Raw genomic sequence first — 24,860 nt, 5'->3', positions numbered from 1 at the left:
ACTTTTTAAAATACTGTAATTTGTGTTACATTTTTTGGAATAAGATTTTTAAGTAATCTTAATACACTTTTGGTTTAGGACACCTAGAGATGGTGCGATTTCTTTTGGAAGCAGGCGCAGATCAAGAGCATAAAACAGATGAAATGCACACTGCTCTAATGGAGGCTTGCATGGTAAGACTGGTAACATATGTACATGAAATACATTCACAAATTAGGTAGAGACAGTGTACAGTGTGTCTTTTTAGGAGGCTCAAAAATTCTGTTTATCATAGACTTCTTACTGGGTGGAACCTCAGCTATCTGAATTATCAGTAGTTTTCAGAGCAGTTGTATGGCATTACCTTCTATTAGAAGTGTTTTCTGAAGCTTTACAGTACAGTACTACCTTCATTTTCTTGTCTCAAATAACTCTCCTGGTTTTATGTAGTTGGCACAAAAAATGACTCTTTAGAAGGTTAAGGAAGTTAAAGAGACTGTAATCCACAGAATATGCACATATTACTAGCATAACATGTTTATCAAACCAGTAATTTAGGAAAAATTTGAAATCAGAATATCATTTGTGTTACATTTATTACGGTCTTTTCTGAACCCTGAATTCCTGAAGTAAGAACTCTGTTTTAGAGTTTGTTCGCACTAATGGGTAATAATTGTACTCTTCAACTTCTGTATCTCAGTCTATGATTTGTGGCACAGAAATGGATCAGAATAACATTATAGACAGATTTGTGAGAATAACATGCCATAGGTAGATAAAAGCCCCAATGAATTTGAAGTTTCTTATCTCAACTTTCCTTCAGAGAATGATTATTAAAAGGACATTAGCCTGACCTGTGGTGGCGCAGTGGATAAAGCTTCGACCTGGAACGCTGAGGTCGCTGGTTCAAAACCCTGGGCTTGCCTGGTCAAGGCACATATGGGAGTTGATGCTTTCTGCTCCTCCCCTCTTCTCTCTCCTCTCTAAAATGAATAAATAAATAAAGTTTAAAAAAAATAAAATAAAAAAAAATAAAAGGACATTAATTTTTAATTACTAATTTAAAATATATTTAATACCCATTTAAGACTTGAGTTACCTTTTTTTTTTTTTTAATGCCATGCCAGTGTTTGCTTTTGTGATATTTTTTTAAACATACATTAGTGTGTTTTTGAAGGTTTTGAGTTCTGCATCTTTTAACATGAGGAATTATATCTTTCTCTGGGGGTGTTGTGAGGATTAAGTGAGATACTATGTTAAAACACTTCAGTGATATCTCCATGATAAGGAACTGAAAACATCTGCCACCCCAACTGAGAAACAATTTATAGTAGATTAAGAAATTAAAGTGGAATACTATAAAGATCTAACCGGCATGCATTGGAAGTTAAGTGTTGTAAGTATTGTAGATGAAAGATATTATAGTAGGGGCCAGAGAATATAGGAGTTGACTATGGAGGGAGAAAATTCTGAGCTGGAGGAACATCAAAGTAAACTTAGAAATAAGACATTGAAGTGGTGGTATGACTGATGGCGGCAATTAAATGGGCATGACATGTTAAAAAGAAAATGAAATGCTTGTGAGGTAATATATAGGAGGAAAAAGGATATTAAAGGAGAAAAAGAGTGGAATGGGGAGCCTTGGAGCAGCGAATAGTTAGGAAAGCTATAGTAAAGGGGTCAGAGGATAGAAAGAGAGAACTTTTTTTCCCTGAATTTTCACTGGCATTTGACTGTTGAACAACACAGGAAGTACCATATGCATATTGTGTTCCCTTCCCTCTAGCACATCATGTACAGTTCTCCCACTCCTAAACAGTTCTGCATTTTTATTTTTCTACCTGATCAAAAGTCTGCTTGTTCCTGAGGTTTCTACAAAAACAAAATCCATTCTAACCTTCATCTTTTTAGCATTTAAGTGTATACCATGAAGTATTGACGTTGCAGTGGTCTTTTGTTTCATGTGCTTACTGTTGTTTTTCCTAATAGTTAATAAACTTCTTGATTGAAGGCTTTATTTTTCTACATGTTTTATATCCTCCATCTGTTTTTTTACTGTGTGCTAAAGAAATACAGATAGGTCTTAATACTTGCTTACTCAACTGTTAAGTGTAGGTTTATTAGTTATTATTTGAACATAGCTCAGTAAACATTGTATAATTGAGAAATCTTCATATTTTTAAAGATTTTTTTAATGGTATTGATTTAATTTTTTAATTGCATTGAAACTAGGATGGCCATGTTGAAGTAGCTAGGTTACTTCTTGACAGTGGTGCCCAAGTGAACATGCCTGCTGATTCATTTGAGTCACCATTGACTTTGGCTGCATGTGGTGGGCATGTGGAACTTGCGGCTTTACTTATTGAAAGAGGAGCTAGCCTGGAAGAGGTCAATGATGAAGGTTATACACCGTTGATGGAAGCAGCTCGGGAAGGACATGAAGAGATGGTGGCGTTACTTCTAGGCCAAGGTAACCATTCTAATAAAGACACTAAAGTATAAATGTGTAAAAATGTAAGATTATAATTTAATAGAATTAAATTCAGTTTTTTATCTTTCCAATAGATTAGTAATGAGAGTTGTCACAAAAACCAATGCTAAAGTATTTGCTTTGAACATGGCTACCATACTTTGCTAAACAAAATCTAGTGGACTTCTTTAATATAGAGCTTTCAGAGCCATCATGTACTGCGTGGTTAAATAGAACTGGAGGTGGAGTAGGGTTGTAGGTTATGTAGGAGCAAATATGAGATTTAACACTTCTCAAGCTAATGTAAGAATTCCTCTCGGGGTAGAATATCTATTAATATGTCATATGTCTAGTATTTCGTAAAACAGTATGAGAAATCCATGCTACATGGATTAACTTGATGAGAATGCTAGAATGTACATATAAGATGCTATCAAAGAGCTCAATATACATGGACTTCTGGGAGAAATATGAGAGTTACTTTTTCAAGATAGCCTAAGTTTAGAAGTAATCTCTCATTTCTCTCCACATGTATAGTCTAATTTTTATATTTGCTTTAGTAAAGTTTGTGTTTGTATGAATTTAAGAGGGATGGCACATTTTAATAAAACCTTTTTATTTGAGTGATAATAGTGATTAGCATTTTAAAAGCAGACTTCTTGGAAGGTTTGAATCACAACTCCACTGCTTGCCAAATTGATAGATAACCAAGGCAAGTTTCTAACTTGTGCCTTAATTTTGTCATCTGTAATATTTTGTGAGTGTGTGTGTATCTTTTAGAACATTGTTTATTGTATAGTACATATAGTACCAGTAAGTGTTAGCTATGGTGTTGGTAATAGTGATGATAATGTGACCTTGAGCAAATTAATTAACCTCAATTTTCTTAGGTATAAAATGGTGCTAACAGTAACGTGTAAAAAGCTTTCAATATTACCTGGTAAATAGTACTAGCATATTAAGCATCTGCTATCATTATCATCATCCACATTGTTATCATTATTTTTTCATCTTTATCAGGAGGTCAGGAGGGAATGTAGTTTATTTTTCTAAGCTCTTGTATCACCTGACTTGTACCTTCTGGCTGAATAAATCTTACTTCAAACTTGCACATCAAATGTGGACTAGTGGATATGGTTTATTTTTAACTGCTTCTCAGAATAGGGGAGAGGCACTTTTTTAGTAAAGTAATGTACACATTTAGTTTTGAAGTATAGTTTATTAGGAAACAATCATGTTTTGCTTATCTCTGGAATCAGTTAATGACTTTCTTTAAATAATTATTTTAGGAGCAAATATCAATGCACAGACAGAAGAAACTCAAGAAACTGCCTTGACTCTGGCCTGCTGTGGAGGCTTTCTGGAAGTGGCAGACTTTCTGATTAAGGCGGGAGCTGATATAGAACTAGGGTGTTCTACCCCTTTAATGGAAGCTGCTCAAGAGGGTCATTTGGAGTTAGTTAAATACTTACTAGCTGCAGGTAGGCATTTTTTTCATTTGGGAAAAGTTTTTTCTGTGATTTATTTAAGTAAAAATGTTATAATGCAAATAATTTTTTCTGATATTATAATACACTGAATGTATATGGAAAAGTAACATGATAAAATTTGTTATTCTGAATAATTTACCATATCGCTGTTTGAAGTATCTGTAGCTTAAATTTCAAATAGTGATGTATTTCTATTGGTTTTTCTTTTTTTTTGCATTTAAAGATGCTGACAGTTTTCTATTTCTAGAAATCAGTAAGGCTATTTTGTCTAATTTGAGGAGGTATGGCTTATCTAGAAGAAATTTTATGTCCATCCCTTATGTTCTATGATTGTTGTTTACTACTGTTACAGGAGCTAATGTTCATGCAACAACAGCAACAGGGGATACAGCACTAACATATGCCTGTGAAAATGGTCATACTGATGTAGCAGATGTCTTACTTCAGGCAGGAGCAGATCTGGTAAGCTATGTTACCTTTTAAGTCCTAATATTTAAAACTAATACAAGAAATTAATTTAAAATTACATGGAGAAAGCAGACAAAAGGTATTTCTTTATTTCTAATTTTATGTTGGCCTTTTGACTATTATTTATTCATTCACTTTTTCTTTCTACACTGTTTGGTGTCCATTAGTATTTTCCTTGTTAGCAGAACTGTTGAATCTATTATCACTCATTCCACACAAAACAAAAGGGAAAACTTTGTGTTAGATATGTTACTGCAAAATTATTTTCTCTTAAGTACTTGGCCATTTTTAGGAGCTTTTTTGATTTTGTAAAAGACAAATATGGCTTTGAAGCAAGTCACTGTGCTTAGGAAATAAATTGTTTCTACACTGTTCAAAGCATTTTTACATAAAAGAAGTTTAAAAGATGAGTAATAAAAAATCTTTTCCCTCAAAAAACTTAATTTAGTAAGAAGGGTGAATAACTGGTCATTACAAGGAAGATTATTAAGAGATCTCAGAGGACAAGTACAGAGAGTGAGCAAGATCGGAAGAAGTAAAGACATCATCTGAGATACTATAGTTTGGGCTAGGTAACATTTAGAAAGGTAGATATGGCAATGTTATGACAAAAGAGATATTCTAGTTGAAAGAACTAATACACAATAGGTATAGCTTGAAAGGCAGGGAAGTATAAAGCAAATATGCGTGGGGAAAATACTAGTCTTCCAGTTTAGCCTGTGAGAGGGGCGTGAGACCTGAAGAAGTGGTTTTAGTTTTAGTAAAAATAGAAGCACTCATATGTTCTTGGGATTGAGATTAACCAATAAATGTGTTTGCCTGAAGTTCATAGTTATGACAGAATTTTACGTACAGGCAGAAGCAGGCTCCTCTATAAACTTCTCTTCCCTCATTTATGAAAGGAGAGGGTCGAATTAAGATTATTAGTGTGATCCTTTCAGGTCTGCATGTGCTGGTACAACTCTTGAAGCGTTTATGACACACAGTATTCTAATTAGTTGTGTGTGGATTATTCCCTTACGAGATTTTTGAGCTGCTTCAGTTCAGGAACTATATTTCCAGTGTCACCACAGTAGCTATGAAACATGCAGCGATGTAATATTGCTTAGTTAATTGCAATTAGAATAACCCAGTATAGGGCTTGAGATAAAAATCAAAGTTCATCAGATGATGTGTTGAAACAACAAAAAAATATACATATAATATTTTATAAATGGTATTTTTTTCTCAAATCTGTATATTCTAAGATCTGAAAATCTTTCTGGTAGTATTCTCAATTACCCAGCAATCACAAGAACACAATTGATTCTCCATCCTTTTGAGATTTTGAAATCAGTGGTTTCAGAGTTGCGTGAGTTATCACTAGCCTTGCTGTTTTCATATAAAGTAACACAGAGATAATGGGAAATCATAAAGAGAGCGTGGCATACTTACAGAAATTCATACAGATAGGATACAAACTTATGAAAAGAAAATCACTTGGACTGGATGAGATTAATGCTGCCAGTGTTGGTCATTTTTAGAGGGCTAGGATTATGCTAGAGTTTAATTCACTATTCAAGTTTCACAAAAAATTATCCCGATGGCTTTAGATGAGGGAATCACAATCACATGACTATAACTCCAGTTCTTAAATTATTTCTGCTGGACATGTTTCTAAATTTAGGTTTCCTAAATTGAAAGATGTAGTCCTTAATTTCTTTCAAAGAATATTTAATATGTTTAGCTTCAGATATTGGTCCAATTTCCCTTGTGATTTTCACAAAAAAATGAATAATTGTGCACTAGCAATTAAATATAAATATTAATTAAGTCTGTGTTTTTTTAAACAGGAGCATGAATCTGAAGGTGGAAGAACTCCTTTAATGAAAGCTGCAAGAGCTGGTCATGTTTGTACTGTGCAGTTCTTAATTAGTAAAGGTAGGTTTGTTAAAATTCTAGGGTTGTTTTTGTGTGTGTGTGTGTGTGTGTGTGTGTGTGTGTGTTTGGGTTTTAATCAAAGGTGTATATTGTCTGTCCTCAAGATATTTAAAGATAGAAAGATAAAGGACATTTTTTTAATGTCATGTACTGAGATTTCTTGGGTGGGTAGTTGATAAACAGAAGAATTGTCATACTGAGTTCCACCTTTGTCAAGAAACACTTTTATGTAGAAAAATTTCTCTGTATAGAACTGTGAGGGTTTAGATAACTTCTGTTCATGTAATAATATATATATCTTGAAATCGATATTTTTGTTTATGCCATTCATTGTTAAGCAAGACAGTATTTAGAAAGACTATGAACAATTAGAAAGGCAGTGTATGCCATTTTCTTCTGACCAGTTTGTAGTTGTTTATAGGTAAAGAAAATAAATCAGAAATATCTTATTTGATTAAGTCATTTTGGGCAGTTTGAACACTTAGAATATATGTTTATACCATAGTATTTTCAACAATGCAATTATTTACATAATCACTATACTCTTCTTTGGTAATTTTAATGAATCTGATTCCAATTTCTTCTTGCTATATTATTTTCATTTTCCACATTGCTTAGTACAGTGCTCTATATCCACAACAAATACTCATTTTATTCTCAGGTATTCCCATTAAAAAAGGATGATACCATCACTTTGTATTCTGTGTTCATTCTCTACATATTTAGCCCATGGGGAATATTGTAGTTTATTTTCATTGGTTTTATTCCTCTTTTCTGCTGAATAACTTATAATGTAGATAAAATTTTACATTTTACTTTTTAAAGACAGTGATTACATTACTTGTGTATTCTTTTACCCTTATCTTTTACTGGCATATGCTGAAATATTTATAGATGAAATTATATCACGTTTGTCTAGGATTTGCTTTAGAATAATTCAAGATGAGAGAGGAGAATTGATGTGAGTTTATGTGAAATGAGATTGGCTGTTTATTTATAGTCTTTGAAATTGAGTAATAGCTTTGTAAGGTTTTATTATACTGTTCTTTCTTTATGATTTTGAAATTTACCATAATAAAAGAAACTGCACTCTAATAACATGATTTTTCTTACCTTGTCTGTTTCAGGAGCAAATGTGAATAGAACTACAGCTAACAATGACCATACTGTACTGTCCCTGGCTTGCGCAGGGGGTCATTTGGCCGTGGTGGAACTACTTTTGGCTCATGGGGCAGATCCTACGCATCGTTTAAAAGTACGTAGCTCCAATGTTTCAGGTAACACTGTGGATTCTTCACTCTTGTATATTAGAAAATGTCTTGTACAACTTTCATTTATAATGGCATTCTAAGTGTATTTATTGTCTACTGGTTTATTAGAGGAAAGCGTTCTTAACCGAACCTGTGATTTTTATGTGTCTGGGCCTATTGGCATTATCTTTCTTAATAGTTCTGTAAAATCAACTTACTTAAAAATTTTTTTTTCTTTCATATCCACTTTTTTAGGATGGCTCAACTATGTTGATAGAAGCAGCAAAAGGTGGCCATACCAGTGTTGTTTGCTATCTTTTGGACTACCCTAATAACTTGCTTTCAGCCCCTCCACCAGATGTCACTCAGTTAACCCCCCCATCCCACGATTTAAACAGGGTAAGATTAAAAACTAAAACACTATATATTTCCCCTTTGCTCAGTTTCAGTGTGTAAATTAGATTGTTTTGTTATTGTTATGATATGTATTTCCCTTTGTAGATGTGTTTAAGGAACATCTGGTATAATATTCAGATTTTAGATTGATAGGGCTTTGCTCTCTTAAGGTCAGAATAACCATTTGAATTTAAAGGCTATAAAAAATGTCATGGAAAATAATTGGTTCCAACAAATTTTAAATAAATATGTCATTGTCTGAGAGTAAGGCCATGTTAAGAATATTTTAAATAAATCTGTAATTTACTCTTCATATAAAGCATGTTATGTAATGGAGTGTGTAGGAAAAGCAGAACTACTATTCCTTTCCTCTGTTTCAGGCGCCTCGTGTACCAGTTCAAGCACTGCCCATGGTGGTCCCACCTCAGGAGCCTGATAAACCACCTGCCAATGTTGCCACTACACTTCCCATCAGGAATAAAGGTCAGTTACACTTCTAAAGACTGTTTCTAACATGTTGTTCAAGTAAAAATGATAAGATTACAAAAGCCTAGCCATTTAAAATTGTTTTTCCACAAAAATTGAATTCTATTAAGTTGGCATAATTAAAGATTTTTTTTTTTTTACCAATGAAAAAGCATGTTATTGGGAGAGAAGGTAGTTAATAGTACTAACTAGTGCTTGAATTAGAAATATTAGTAAAAGAAATTCAGATGCTCATCTTTGATGAAATTCTGATTAGCCATGATTTCCTCTAAATAGTCATTTCTATTTATGTTAAAATGTTAGGCTGGGTGTGTATGTAGGCAGGTAATTTTTTTGTAAATTAAATTTCTGTAGTGATATGAGGTATAAAATGAACAAATTAGATTAAAATTAAAATACATTTTATAGTAACTGGTATAATATGTATTTTATATCTGGGATACCTTTTCTAAACCAATAATTTAAAGTTACTGCAGATATGCTTGTTTGTTCCTCTAGAATTCTGAAGTCCATATTTGACTTGTGGATGTCACACCATGCATGCTCATAAGTTATGTCCCAAAACATTACAGCTACCAGTTTGAATCAGTTTTTCTTTTTAAAACGTTTTACCTGAAGAACCAATGTGGTTTTAATTTTTTTGGTTTTTGGCTACTTATATTATTTTAACAACAAGAATACTAAGTATTTCTACCAGCTCTTTTCAATCACTACTACCAGTCAGAGCCTTGGCACCTTTTTCAGTTGGTATAGCAAGAAAGTGATTGCTGTACCTCCAGCCAGATCTGTTTTTTCATCTGGCTATCAGAAGATTCAGTGGATGGTGTAGTCCAACTTCTTTTCTTCCAGGGAAACTGAATCCCAGTTCTCTGCTGGCCAGGTAGCTGTGTGAATATGTGAATTTATATCTTAGCCTTTATCAGTCTTGAAGATGGTAGGCCCCAACAAAGACATATTTTAGTTGGATTCTAATTTCCTGGTCCTTTTCAGTGGTTTGGGTACTCTTTGTATGTATGTGTGTGTGTTTAAAACTTACAAACTATTAAAATGTGGAAAAACCTGGCTTAGAGGTCTAAGTTTTCCCTACATCTTAATAATAATTTAGCATTATTTTTATTTTTTTGATAAGTTTTTACATCATTATGACCAGATTACACATAGCCTTAGATTATACTTTAATTGCACCTCTTAGATATCACAAACCTGCATCCCATTATTGTCTAATTTTAGCCTTGTGATACTTTAAAAATTCTGAAATTAATTTCTCAGAGATAACTATGCACATAAAATACATACATTTTATATTTATGATAAAGAAGGTGAATTTGTTTTTAACTCCTTAAAACAGTGCATTTTCACCTTCTATGGCTATGATAACTTGGTGCATAACTGTTGGCACTAAACCTCCCAACAGTAACTCTGTAATGAGGATGCCATTCATGTGCACTTCTGAGGGGGTTTCTTTTTCACACAGCTGCTTCTAAACAAAAGTCCAGCAGCCATTTGCCAGCAAACAGCCAGGATGTACAGGGTTACATCACCAATCAGTCTCCAGAGAGCATTGTAGAAGAGGCTCAGGGAAAGTTAACAGAACTGGAACAGAGGATAAAAGAAGCCATAGAAAAGAATGCACAGCTGCAGTCCTTGGAACTGGCTCACGCTGATCAACTTACCAAGGAGAAGATCGAGGAGCTGAACAAAACAAGGGAGGAACAAATTCAGAAGAAACAAAAGATTTTGGAGGAACTACAGAAAGTAGAGCGAGAGTTACAACTGAAAACTCAACAGCAGCTAAAAAAGCAGTATCTAGAGGTTAAAGCTCAAAGAATTCAACTTCAGCAACAGCAGCAACAATCTTGCCAACATCTGGGACTATTAACTCCTGTTGGGGTTGGAGAACAGCTTTCCGAAGGAGACTATGCACGATTACAACAAGTGGATCCCATTTTGCTTAAAGATGAACCCCAGCAGACTGCTGCTCAGATGGGTTTTGCACCAATCCAGCCTCTGGCCATGCCTCAAGCTTTGCCTCTGGCGGCAGGTCCCTTGCCTCCAGGGTCCATCGCAAATCTTACAGAACTGCAAGGAGTGATAGTTGGACAGCCAGTACTGGGCCAAGCACAGTTGGCAGGGCTGGGGCAAGGAATTCTGACAGAAACACAACAAGGGTTAATGGTAGCCAGCCCTGCTCAGACCCTCAATGACACGCTGGATGACATCATGGCAGGTGGGTTTATATTGTTATGAGCAGGTATCAAAAATATGATATGCTTAAGGCGAGTAAGAATGTGCCAAAATTTTTGCCATTTCCCAAGTTGAGAACTATTTTTGGACTCCTGACCCATGTATATCTTTAGAAATATTAGTTCAGTCTCAGAAGTTCTCAGAAGGATACAGGTCAAATGAAAGATTAGCTCATTCAATTCAAATGACTGAAGCTTTCTGGCTTAGCTGAGTAGGCTGGGAATCTAGGTTTTTCGGTAGTGGGGTTGATGTTTGATTTTTTATTTTTATTTTTGTTTTTTCTCTTTAAGTTCAGAATACTAGGAGTGAATTTTGTCTTTTTTGCTTCTGTATTCACACCAATAAGCTGGGAAATCCATAGAAGTTGAAATGCAAAATTTAGTGGGACATCAGGAAGCTTATTTATGAACAGAAATACTATATCCGAATGGATCAGACTTCAAACCTGATGGATATTAAAAAAACTAATTTAAACACCTTTACAACAGTAATAAAGTACCAAACCAAATAGGGTTTGATTATACTATATGTCAGTGATTTTATCTCCTGTGAATGTTAATGTGTAGTTCTTTCTAATTGTATTATGGGAAGGTGTGGTCCCCTACAGTATCATAAATTCTTCTTTAAATGTGTAGTCAGAGAAATTTTATTCCATTATAATTAGTTTCATTGGCAATAAGAAATATATTTGAAGGTTGTTATATGGTTTTAGTTTTGGGTACTTATTTTTTCATAAATTCTGTAACAAAGTAGTGCAATGACATTTTACAGGATTATAAGACATAAGACTGTTATACTGAGAAAGATCATTTTCTTTAAAAAAAACTACAGAAAAAGAAAATTTGAAGAAGGAAAATGGAAAAACAAAGGGAGTAAATAGTTTTCTATTTTTACTCTTTGGTCTATACTTTAAAAGATGTCTGAATTTTTCTATTTTAAAACTGTTTAGTAGCATTACGGATTATGAGATTATATGTGATTTAAAATTCAGCTTTTAAGAGAATAAACTAAATTGTGTAGTGTTGTCATATTTAACATTCAGAAAATAAGAAACCAGCTAATGAGAGATTTTTTTATACTTACAAATTACTCTAAAGTTTCCCAGTCCCCTTTAAATATCGCCTTAATAATAATATTTGAAGTGAAAGTCTCTGCTAATCTTAATGAATACTGTAACTACCTTGGGGGAAAATGCTATTAATCAATAGTAAGAACTGGAGAAGTTCTCATTGATAAGTATCTATAAAATGTTTCTATAGACTTAAAAATTACTACTGATCACTATTAGCTGGTTGTAATACTTTGGAATACAGTTTAAGAGTTAGCTAGCTTATGAAAATTGGAGCATAGTAGCCAAAATTCTATGTTAATTACTTCCATGGCCATTGATCTAGATCAGTGGTAGTCAACCTGGTCCCTACTGCCCACTAGTGGGCGTTCCAGCTTTCATGGTGGGCGGTAGCGGAGCAACCAAAGTATAAATAAAAAGATAGATTTAACTATAGTAAGTTGTTTTAGAAAGATTTATTCTGCCAAACTTAGCGAAAATCCGACATAAAGTTACTTGGTAAGTAATTATTATTATATGCTTTAACTTGCTGTAACTCTGCTTTATAAATTTTATAAAGTAAAGTTACTTCCCTACTTTATAAATCACCATTACTGTGGAACCGGTGGACGGTTAGAAAATTTTACTACTAACAGAGATACAAAATTGGATGGTAGGTATAAAAAGGTTGACTACCCCTGATCTAGATAGACCATAGTGGTGTTCTCTTTTGTCAGTTGATCTACCAAAGAATATATAGAGTTAAGTGTTATTTATCAAATTAAATGAAGAATGAACATTCCATACCAAAGGATATTTAATATTTTGGGGGCATAGTTCACAACAATGACTTTTCAGTTAGTTGTAACGTATTTGTTGATCAGAAGTTAGAAATATTAGAGGTTTATAAAGTAGTTTTTCTGTTGATTCATTTACCAAGCAAGAACATTAAATTCTGCCCATGTATTTGAGGTGTTTTCATACAGAAATTTTTTTAAAGCACATAACTTTTCAGGAAATATGACAAATATTTGTCATATGATGAAAATTCCTCTCTATTCTCATTTACATAGGGATAGGAGAGATGGCCAGAAGGAAGAACAGGATTTTAAAAAATGCAGCTATCTACCTGCAACCTATTCTGTCATCATGCATGTGCGCGTGGCATGCATGTATATTCATGAACTCACTTCTGCAACCTTTCTTTGAACTTCTGTGGTAGTTCTTGTTCTTTCAGTTGAGTAATGACCATTTTTGTTTCTTTCTTTGGGTTTTTTTTTTTTTAATATCTTACAACCTCATTATGCTGTGTCATCCTTCCTCTTTCAGCATAAACTGTTCTTTACCCCTTAGATCCAGTTTATTAGACTATTCTTAAAAGGTTTCAGTGTCTTTTTCTCTAGTACTTGGCTGGCCATAATATGTCTTCCTTGTTCTATGTATTTGGTAAAGCAAAATCAGTTCTCTGTTTAACGAGTCTTAATGCTGTGCTCTCAGGTTCCCTCATTCCTTTCTTAATGTTAAAACTTCTGAGCATCTGGTTCTCCCTGTCTAAAATCAAAACCCAAATGAAGTATCACATGTAAAGATCTGTACCAGAGTTCCTTCACATATCTACATATTTATAATTATTAATTTTAACTATAGAGAATAGATGAGTGACAGGCAGTTATTTAGTTTTAGTAAATCAATTTTTTAGGTACCTCAAAGAAATGAAATGAGGGAATTGATTGTTCCTATCTCTTTTTACATGAGGTCATAAGAACAATCAATTTGACAAAAAATAAAACTAATTTTAGTATGTTCTTTAAAAGAACATACTCCGTTTGAAATGTAAATTATATTTTAGTCATTTAATAATAAAGCTTAATTTCTTTTTTGCGTAATAACAAATAAAAATCAGTTTTTTGGACAGGTTGGTCATTTGGTTTAAGCTGGAAAAATCAATCCATATAAAGGAGAATATGGAATCTGTATTAAGAGTTATAAATTTTATACTTTTAAAATTTGTAAGTTGAATGTATACATTTAAATTATCTTAATTTTTAAAATTAGTGTACAGGCTATCAATATGGAATAATAATATCAAGGTCATTAGATGATCAATTTAATATATTAACATAAACCCTTTTCTATTGATCTGATTCAGCAAGGATTCAAACAGTGTCTTGTGTTTTGTTTTATTTTGTTTTGTTTCCTTCTTTGTTTTTCATTTGGCTTTTAAGTGGATTTAAAATGTATTATTATAGAATGTGTGTTGCTATAATGTATAGTGTATGTTTGTGCCTGAACTAAGGATTTCATGTAAAATAGATTTCTTAATTGATAATCATGTTTATTATTGTTACAAGACCAATTCTAGTTTTGTTCTTGGCAGGATTATAACCTTTTTTGCCTGGTTTCAGATCCAGTTGTGAATCATGATTGTTTTCTGTCTAATGTAGTTAATAACTACATTGGTAATACACATCTTCATTTCTGTAGACTGTTCAAAGATTAATGCCCAGACTTTAGTTCTATAGCATTTTTAATCTGGGGAAAAAAAAGGATTGGTGTTCATGTATCAATTCCAGAAGTGAGTCAATGAGGGAATAAAGTACCCTCAACTACCACCACCTTGGAGTTCTCCCACATCAAGTACTGAACTGAGTAGTCCATTCTTAATTTGTACATTTTTGTGAAAGTAATATAATGGTAAAATTATACTTAGAAGAACTAACAGTAATCTGTATTTAGGATAATTGAGTGCATACATTTCTTTCTACTCTGACCTTTGGATTTTGTCCTCATATGTCCGTGTGAATGCTGGATTGCTTGGTGGACATTTTACTCCCCTCAGAATACTTCTACATGTGAGAAAATGTATTTTTGTGTGAGAATCAAATTTTTGTATTTGACTATGCTGTCATATTGAGGACTACAATTCAGACTGTAACTATCCCCCTATCTGCTATTAGCTAAATTGTAGGAAGTGTTTTTAAATGATTGGATAGCAAGGTTCTCCTCAAACAGTGATATTACTTATATTAGTTTTAGAATATAAGGTGTGAAACTGGGAGTTAAAAAAAAATCACATTTTCTCCTTCTGAACATGACTATTTTTTTCTTTTTTTTAAATAAGAAGATATAATGGACAGCTTGTCCATTGCATTTATATTTAATTTTAAGTCGTAAAAATATTTTTGTTTTCAGTTATTTTAAATTAAAGTTTTGCGATTACATACAATTATAAGAGTGGAATGTATTTTTTAGATGCATTATTTGTTAGGAAATAAGTTACTCTCAATATACATTACTATTTTGGACTATTATCTAAAGTCAGAAATAACCAGAAAAATGAGTTACTAGTGCTGTGGTAGTCTACCTGTAGACATTTTTTTGTTTTTTAAAGTCTTCAAATATTTTCTAATAATTATTTCTTACTGTTACCTAACAATGTTTCATCCTTATTAAGTGCAGTCATTTTGTTTAACAGCAGTCAGTGGAAGAGCATCTGCAATGTCAAACACTCCCACCCACAGTATCGCTGCTTCCATTTCCCAGCCTCAGACTCCAAGTCCAAGTCCCATCGTCTCTCCTTCAGGCATGCTTCCTATCTACCCCGCCATTGATATTGATGCACAGGTAAGTTTCACATTCAGGAGTGATAGGTTTTAGCATCAGTTATGTTTTTAAAAACAAGAATTAATGACCTAAATCATTTTACACTGCTTTGTCTTCAGGCAAAGATCTAAGCCACGATTGTAAGTAAATTGCAATCCACGTTTTTAAAAATAAAATACCATACCAAAGACGTAGTATTACTAATAATTATATGATGGTCTGGTTTCCAAGGTCATTAAATAATCTTTTTTAAAAAAACTTTAGAAGATATAAGAAGAAATAAGATTTGTGTGTATTTTCTTTTAATCTTAAAAGATACACTTTAAAATTAATGATGTGTTGCATGTAAAAGAAAAGATTGTTCCATTGTATTATTATATATACTCAATTGTATTTATATCATCTTTGAAAATTCTGATCTTGCTGACTGACATATGTACTGAGTCTTTGTGTTTGTGTCTGTTAAACACTGTTAAGAAAAAAAAAATAATAACAAAAAACCCAGTTCATAAAAAAACAAAATGTTTTCTGTGAAATCTCAGGGGCAAAGTGAGGTTGGGGAGGAGAGGATAGCTTATGTTTTCTCTTAAAGAAATCCTAAAAAACCTAGCTTAGAAGATAGTTGAGCCTGACCAGGCAGTGGCTGTGTAGTGGATAGAGCATGGGACTGGGTCGCGGAGGACCCAGGTTTGAAACTCCTACGGTTGCCAGCTTGAGCACGGGCTCATCTGGTTTGAGCAAAGCTCACCAGCTTGAGTGCAGGGTCACTGGCTCGAGCAAGGGGTCATTCGGTCTGCTGAAGGCCCGCGGTCAAGGCACATATGAGAAACCAATCAATGAACAACTAAGGTGCTGCAATGAAGAATTGATGCTTCTCATCTCTCTCCCTTCCTGTCTGTCTGTCTCTCTCTCTCTCTGTCCCTGTCACAAAAAAAAAAAAAAAAAAAGTTGAATTAGGTAAGGGTATAGGCGGACTTTCTTCAGGACTGAGAAATGTTTTCAGTTTATTTAGTTTTGTACATTGACGGGGTGTGTGTGTGGGCGTGTACATTATTAAACTTTTGTAAATGATCAATTCTTTATGAACTTGAATTTCAGGAAGTGTGTGTGTGTGTGTGTGTGTGTGTGTGTGTGTCTAGTGTTGCTGTTGGACCGTAAAAATATGTGCTCTTAACCTTTTAAAATACAGCCTGTCATTGAAATGTGTCTTGGTAATACTGTGTAAAAAGAATTTTATTTTCATTGTTACTTGCTTCACAAATGTTTATTGCATTATATGTGCTTTTTTTTTTTCTCTGTGTTTTTCTGAAGTTGGAAATGGGGAGGCAGTCAGACAGACTCCCGCATGCGCCCTACCCGGATCCACCCGGCACGCCCACCAGGGGGCGATGCTCTGCCCATCTGGGGCGTCGCTCTGTTGCAACCAGAGCCATTCTAGCACCTTAGGCAGAGGCCACAGAGCCATCCTCAGCATCCGGGCCAACTTTGCTCCAGTGGAGCTTTGGCTGCTGGAGGGGAAGAGAGAGACAGAGAGGAAGGAGAGGGGGAGGAAGGAGAAGCAGATGGGCGCTTCTCCTGTGTGCCCTGGCCGGGAATCGAACCTGGGACTCCTGCACGCCAGGCCGACGCTCTACTACTGAGCCAACCGGCCAGGGCCGCTAACTTTTTTTTTTTGAGCACTTAATATTATTAGTGACTGTTTTCAAGGAGTTATCTCATCTTATCTTCAAACCACATAGATGAGGTAGCTTCTGTTAAATAACCATTTCCCTGATGAAAATGAGACCGAGAGATTACTTATTTTACCTTCATTCACTTCATTTAGCTACAAAGTGGTGGGGCTAGGAGTGAAACTTAGGTCAGTTTGGCTTCAAAGGCACACTTTAACATACTATTCAGCCTTCTTTAAAAATATGAGGCATTCATTTGATGAACTTCATTGGCTTACATTTAATGTTTTTTAGTTTAACCTTGATATTGAATGTGCATTATTTTTCTCCAGTCTTCTTAGCTCAAGGCTGTCATGTTTTAACCAGAAGTATATATTTTAGTTTTTTTGGAATCAAGAATTAATTATTGTAAAGCAAAAGTAAAAACTTAACTAAAATGTAAAAGGATTTTTTTTCAAAATGCTTTTCAATAAAACATCCACAGAAAAAGTTCCTCCGTGGATGATCGTGATTTCATTAAATTTGAAATGATAGTAGTGACAGTGAAATTTTTCCTGACTATACCACTCAACTAGTCATCAGTGTGGTACAAATTAATCTGAGAAGTTTACATAAATACTTTTTAAATGGCTTTTTTAATTTAAAAAAGTAACATATTTTAAATGTAATAACTTGTATTTTAAATGCTTATGTAAAAAGATTTGACTGTGGCTCCCTAAAATCTACTTGCTTCTTTACCTGGTCTTTATCACATGAAGATTTTTCAGTTGTGTTAGCCTAAGATGAGTTACATTACTTTTTGTGCAGTGTACCATATTGCTTAAACATTCAAAAGTTTCTTTCTTGGAAAGCATAATATAAAATATTATGTAAATAATTTTTCACCTTTTTTTTTCTTCAATTTTTGATGTTAGGTTTTTGTTTTGTTTTGTTTTTAATTTACTGATGTTTATGCTGCTAAGCAGGTATTGTAACTGGTCAAAACAAAGATTCTTTTATACTCAATTTGTCTTGAAATTTTTTTCTAGATCTTAAAACAAAAATTGTGATTTTTACTTAATGAATATTTTGGTTTATATGTGACAGTATTTTGTAACAGACAAGTAATATGAGAAAAAAAATTAATACCAAGATTCCTCCTCTGTTTTGAAATATTAAACATTCTATAATAATTGGATCCTTTATTAGATTATTTAATAAGCCTTGACATGCAGATTTAACACTTTATTACTTCTTTAATTTAATTTTTATAACAACCCCTACAGTAGATACTGTTATTATTCATGTGAAGAAAGTGAGACTTAGGAGATGCTAACTACCTTGCCCAACAGCTATTTTATGGTATAGAGCCAACTCAGGCTCTAGAATCTGTGCTTTTAACTAGCATACTTTCTATGCTATCTGTTTTTTCAGTTTTTGTTTTAGGTATGAATATTGAATTTAAATTACATTAATCTGATATGTTACATTAGATTATAGAAAATGAGTCCACCACCTATGATGGCAAAAGGTCATGCGTCCTTTGTGCATCTTTTCAGCATGTTCCTTTGGCCATTCTGCATATTTATATCAGATCTTAATCTAAGGAAGAACAAAAGAGATGTTAATTTTTAAAAAGCACCTATCTATATGTCTCCTTTTTAAAAATGCTAATGGTTCTTAAAATGATCACTCTTTAAACCCCTTTAATTGATTATTGTATTCAGGAATGAATAGTTTTAACAAGGATTACCAGGAACCATGATTAACTTCTAGACATCGAAGAGTGCTTTAGATAAGGGTTTACATTCTTTATTATAAGGTTCCTCAAATCTTATGTTGTATAACTAGAAATCACCTTTGGTATGCAAGCATGTGCCACAGGCTTTTTACCTCTTGTGATGGTTTTATTGAATCAGATCTGGACATTTTCAGAATTTAAGGTTAATACCACATTAATCAAAATTTATCTTGGGTAACATTAATAAATGATAGTTTGAAGGAATTATTTGGGACTGTTTTACTACAACTTTTGATAGCTCACTCAAATCCTTATTTTTATTTTACTTAAATGATAAAACTTATACTGGATACTCTAGATACAGAAATTAGGAATTGTACAGAGATTTTTAAAAAAGCATTAGTTTTATATGAAGTAGTAAATCTGGTTAAAGGTTAGAGTTGAATGTCACTGACTCAAATATTTTCTGTATTTTATTGTGTGAAATTTTGATGAACTCCAGTGGCCACTAAAAGTGAGAAATTCTGTCATAGATTAGAAAACTTTGGGTTCCATCTCCCCTTTCCCTTTTTTTCCCTATATTTCTGAACTGCTTGGCATTTACTCTCCTTGAACTTGGCATAACTTATTCTAGTACATTTCAAAAATGGGAAAAATATTTCCTTATGCAATTTTGCTTTTTTCCAGTTTTTAGTAATTAACATATATCATTACTATCTTTTGAAGAGGGTAGACATCAAATTTAACTCCTATATCAAGACTGAAATGAAAAGGATGTAAAATTACATTTTACCTTTAATGGTATGAATATCATTGGATATTTTCTCTTTTCCTGAAGGTTTTACAGTTCAGAGACCAGTTTTATCACATTGATTTAATGAGAGGAATTAAGCAGACAGCATAATTAAGTTAATAGTGATACGTAATATGCTGCCATTTAAAGCATTTCATTTTAAAATGCATGCATTCTACTTATGTGTGCCATTAAACAGGTTATTTACTATTTTAGTGATGAATCTTACTTATTAAATACCCTAAAGTACTATCATTTTTCATCTTAAATGTGCCCCTGACATAATTAGAGAATAAGGTGTTTAGGATTATGATGGTTATGGAGGTCTAAGAAATTAGCACTTTAAATTCTAGTACTTCTCAAAGTCTTTAGGCATTATAATAGATATCTTTCCTTTTTTACAGATAATTCAGGAATGTTTTTTCACCTGCATTTCAGATCATTTAAAGTTGCCTTTTCATTTAATATTACATCTGTCTTAAGATTTCTTGCATTTTCATTCTTACAAAATGGAATAGTCATATTGATACTTAGAGAATATTTTTACATTATATAAAATTTTATCATTTTTTATAAGCCAGAATCATTATAACATCTGTTATGGTACAGAATGGTATATTTTATGGTATAATGGGCAAAATGGCATTTCTCTTTAGATTTATAAACCTGGATGAACTCTTAACAAAGCTCTGGGCATCTTTTTACTTTTCCAGTTTCTCTTAGATATAGGGCAAAGAATGTGATTTGTTTTCCTGTATAATATAACATAACTCCTGTGGTATTTTGCCTCCAGGAAGTCATTATCATTATTTACTAGATAAGCAATATTTAAAATACTTTTTTTTTTTTTTACCTTGTCAGTTACTGTTATCTTAACACAAACTTCTACTTTAGTTAATTTGTTTCTTGATGTATTGCAAATCAGGATAATATCCGTTATCATTTTTGGATTGAGTAGGTCTCTATTTGGAATGGGACGGGTGGAAACTTCACTTCAAAAATTCTTTCATTCTTGTCTTTAAAAGATTGTCATAAAATGTTAGTTGCTATACTATCTCCTTAGTGCAGAAATACAATGTGAAATTATCCACTCTTAACTGCCCCAAGGAATTTGACCAGCCCTCCTTTCTTAGTTTTAAATACTGTTTCTTCAATTCTTAAAATACATTGTTTATATTTCTCTCTTAGTTTGAGCTTAAGCTTGCCTTGTTTAGTAAGTAGTAAGTTCCTAGTGAGCAAGATTAACTCTACTTAGCAGAATACTTTGATATAAAAATGCTAACTACGTCAGTTGAAATGATGTTTTATAATGTGATAAAAAAAACAAATTCATGCTTATCTTTTTCAAATTTTGTTTCTTCATTCTCTAAGATTGGCAACACTTTCCCAATTACTGTTCAACACCCAGTAGATTTTTAGAAAGCTCATAAGCTTCATAAAGTTGACTCTTTTGCTATACACTAACAGAGAGCACTTAAGACAGATAGGCTTAATGTTACACTGACCTTAGTCAGCTGTGCGTCAGGACTGCTCTGTGATGTAATGGAAGAGCAGGATTTTGTTATCTAAAACCTTCCTGGTTTTTAAAGCCAGCATATATAGGAGTTAATAGCTTGTGTGACCATCAGAAGGTTATTTCTCTGAGCCTTTGTCTCCTTTTCTCTGAAGTCAGACATAATGATTTCTTCCTTATAAACCTGAAATGAAGATCAAATACTAACACAATCAGAGCTGTCACTCATTGAAGTATTCATGTCCTTCTCCATTGTTGTAGTTGGTGCATCTCTCCCTTGTGGCCATCCCTGATCTCTGCAGTCAGTAGCTCTGCTCTCTGCCAGCCTCTTCTGCAGAGCAGCTTTTGCGGTCACCCTCTTCATCACTGACTAGTAGGCTTTTCTTATTTCTTGACTCTTTTATCAATTTTGCCTTTTGTCTTTTGTTATTCTTTTTTTTTTATAATGGAGTTTGGTTTTTAGAGCTATTGACCCTTCTGGGAAAATACGCCTTACCTTTTTATATATTTATTACATAAATAAAATTAATAATTTATATATAAATACAAATAAATACAGCGTATTTTCATATATACAGAGTGTGACAAAAGTATTTGTTAATCATTGTATTTTTCATACAAACTACTGTAAGCCTACTTTTGTCCCATCCTGTATAATCTTTTGTTTTATTAGTAATGGTCTTTGAATGTGTGACCCTGTTGTCATTCATTCAACTTAACTATTATTTATTATTTTCTAAAAAATAAAGCATTAGTTATAGGTGGAGAATGCAAACATGATAAGGCATGTTTATTACCTTCCAGGAATTTATAGTCCTCTGAGGGTGATAGATACATAACTAATATAGCATAAGGAAGGTTGGTGTTAAGTGCTATAATAGAGGTGCATATGTAAAAATGAGGTAAGATGGCTTAGAACAGTGCTGTCCAATAGAAAAATAAAATGTATACAATTTAAAATGTTCTAATATCCACAGTTAAGAAAGCCAACAAAATTAGGTGGAATGAATTTAAGAATATATAATGTTTAACTTAATTTTTCCATAATACTATTGTTTAAACATGTAATCAATACAAAAATATTGCTGTTAGTTTACATTTTTATTTCATACTAAAAATCTTCAAAATTCAATGTGTATGTTATAGTTATAGCTCAAAGGTATCAAATAAGTCACCCCTGAGCAAATTGGGATGGTTTTCACCCTATTTCAAAAATACCTCAATTTGAACTTCATTGGCAATAACTTAGTTTGCACTTAGTTTGATTAAGTGCAGTTAGTAGATTTAAGTTGAAAAAGTAGATTCATAATACATTGTTCTAAGCATACTTGGAAAGCTTTCAATAACCAAATCAATTAACCATTTTAAAATTTATTTTAAATTAAATTTAAAACTCAGCTCCTCAGTCATGCTACACTTACATACTTCAAGTTCTAATAGCTACATGTTGCTAATGGTTACCTTTTTTTTGGTGCAATGCCCGTTTAGAGTACTAAAAGTATGAGGACTTTGATACTTCACCAAATTACATGTACATTATGATAGAGTAATGATCACTAGTGAATCCAGTATTGGTTACTACCATTAGCCGAAGGCAGAAATAAAAACTGTATAAACAGTGTCATTTCTCAATTAAAATAGTCTTTATCTTCCCCCAAACTCTGTATGTTATGTATATATATTTGTTCCTTTACGTATTTGGGAGCTTTGTTCTTGAAAGTTAAGTTATTGTGAAAACAGTTAAGTTATTGTGAAACAATTTTTTCAATTCAAGGTTTGATTTTCAGCTTTTTAAACTAGGTCCAGAACAGCTAATATGGCCTCACTGCTGAGGATTTTACTTACTATCATTTGTATTTTGAGGTCTTTCTACTGTGGAGGGTGGGAACCAAACTATTCCTGACCCTATATAAGCTCTGGGTATTGTTCATCCTGATCCCTTCTGGTGGTCTTTCCTTGGCCTCATGCATATGTGCTGATCAAAACTCAGTGGAAGATTCAAGGGGACCCTTTGCAGATCTCTGGAGTATTCACTCTGTAGCATTTTCCTCTCCAGTACCATGAATTCTAGCACCTTGACCTCTCCAAACTATCTTCTCAACTCAGGGAGACTACCAGGCTCTGTTTGGGTACCCTCTTCCTGCACTACAGCCTGGAAACTGGGCAGTAGTTGAGTAAACCATTTCTGTCCTCAACTGGGCTATAGTTGAGTAAACCACTGTCATTTAATTGCCATTAATGGCTGGAAGCGAAAAAATGAGTCCATAGTATTTCTTTTAATCATGTATTTGAAAACAACATATGGTAGAAAATCATTTTTCTTCATGTTTGTTTCAAGAATTGTCCATAAAATTGAAGTATTATATTTATCCTTTAAAAAGATCACAAGTTGATCACTAATGGAAATAAAACTACTATCCAAATGTTTACTGCAGTAGAGTGGTACATATCTATTTGTTTGTATTTGGTACATGTACATATTGTGGAATTGATGTTAACAGTTTTTATTAATTTTTTACAGACTGAAAGTAATCATGACACAGCGCTAACACTCGCTTGTGCTGGTGGTCATGAGGAGCTGGTACAGACACTGCTGGAGAGAGGAGCTAGTATTGAGCACCGAGACAAGAAAGGTATGGCTTATAACTTAATTTTTCTCTGGAATATTTATGTTCTGTGAAAACATACTACTACTTCTAAGTCCTATTTTGATGGAAAATAGGATTGTTCCTTTTTTGTAGTGAGAATATTGTTATTTTTCTCCAGGTTTTACTCCACTCATCTTGGCTGCTACAGCCGGTCATGTTGGTGTTGTGGAAATACTGCTGGACAATGGTGCTGACATTGAAGCCCAGTCAGAGAGAACCAAGGATACACCACTATCTTTGGCTTGTTCTGGGGGAAGACAGGAGGTAACATTTTCTCCAGTGTGATTTTTTTTTTTTACATCCAGTGTTAATTTTTTTTAACAAATGTGTGCCTTACATGATTTTATGGTAACAATGGATTGACATTTAGATTTATCACAGTAAATGAAACTTATCTATTAGCAAAAGGACAAGTATCAGTATTAGCACACTCTGTCTCATCAGGAAAATCATACCTTGTTTATATCCTGCTTATCTAACAGCAGTATCTGCTGTAGGAATCCCAGCATGCTGCATTCAGGCTAAGAGAATGATTAAGGTGTTCTAAAACAAATCAGTAAGCTCCTGATAAGCAGGGTCTATCTATATTCACTCATCTTTTCTTGTCCCAGAGCACCTGAGATGAGAGCTACATAAGCTCAGTCACTATTGCTCCCTGTGTTTCAGTTTTTAGTCATTCTGAGGACTCTTGTCTTTTAATTATTCCCCACTTTTGTTCAGCTCTGGAGGAAAGATTCTCAGATAAGATCATTTGACCTTAGAGTTATAAGTAAGATAGAACAACTGGTGTGATCATGTGGAGTCCCAAGAAAGCACAGTGTACACTCCCTGTGTATCTTTTTGCATTTAGTAATCAGCGGGATGACCTAAATTTAAAAATGTAATCCTGTGTACAATGGATTTAAGGCTTTTGATTAATCAGTCGTGTTGTCTCTGTAGATTGACAGCTTCTTAGTCAGGGAGCTGTTGACTGGTAAATTTATTAGGAAGCACTCAAGATCATCCGGGTCAGTTTCCTACTTAGCTTAAATTGTTTTCCCCCACCATCCTAATTATTACAAAGTTCTTTTACGTATCAAAGCTGAAGTATGCTTTCCCTAAGTTTCCTCACTATTCCTACCTCTGTTCTTGAACTACTGCCTTGTATCTTCAGATATTTGAG

At 33.4% G+C, this 24,860-nt stretch overlaps 1 protein-coding gene across 5 annotated transcripts in view; it reads left to right on the top strand.

The window, feature by feature from the left end:
• The window catches only part of ANKRD17 (ankyrin repeat domain 17), a 183,029-nt gene that overhangs the window by 109,245 nt on the left and 48,924 nt on the right, over positions 1-24,860 (top strand). For 2 of the 5 annotated variants that reach the window (XM_066386210.1, XM_066386212.1), the window contains exons 7-18: positions 79-173; positions 2,212-2,449; positions 3,739-3,930; positions 4,292-4,401; positions 6,240-6,327; positions 7,455-7,582; positions 7,833-7,976; positions 8,354-8,456; positions 9,934-10,686; positions 15,227-15,375; positions 23,572-23,683; positions 23,817-23,962. In XM_066386210.1, coding sequence (XP_066242307.1) covers positions 79-173; positions 2,212-2,449; positions 3,739-3,930; positions 4,292-4,401; positions 6,240-6,327; positions 7,455-7,582; positions 7,833-7,976; positions 8,354-8,456; positions 9,934-10,686; positions 15,227-15,375; positions 23,572-23,683; positions 23,817-23,962 — 2,258 coding nt within the window. The remainder of the gene's footprint in view (positions 1-78; positions 174-2,211; positions 2,450-3,738; positions 3,931-4,291; positions 4,402-6,239; positions 6,328-7,454; positions 7,583-7,832; positions 7,977-8,353; positions 8,457-9,933; positions 10,687-15,226; positions 15,376-23,571; positions 23,684-23,816; positions 23,963-24,860) is intronic. The other 3 variants (XM_066386211.1, XM_066386214.1, XM_066386213.1) reach the window with 3 other exon arrangements.

This window comes from Saccopteryx leptura, chromosome 5 (assembly GCF_036850995.1).
Source record: "Saccopteryx leptura isolate mSacLep1 chromosome 5, mSacLep1_pri_phased_curated, whole genome shotgun sequence".
NCBI lineage: Eukaryota > Metazoa > Chordata > Mammalia > Chiroptera > Emballonuridae > Saccopteryx > Saccopteryx leptura.
Note: the sequence above shows the minus strand (reverse complement) of the source record. Positions and strands in the feature narration are given on the sequence as shown.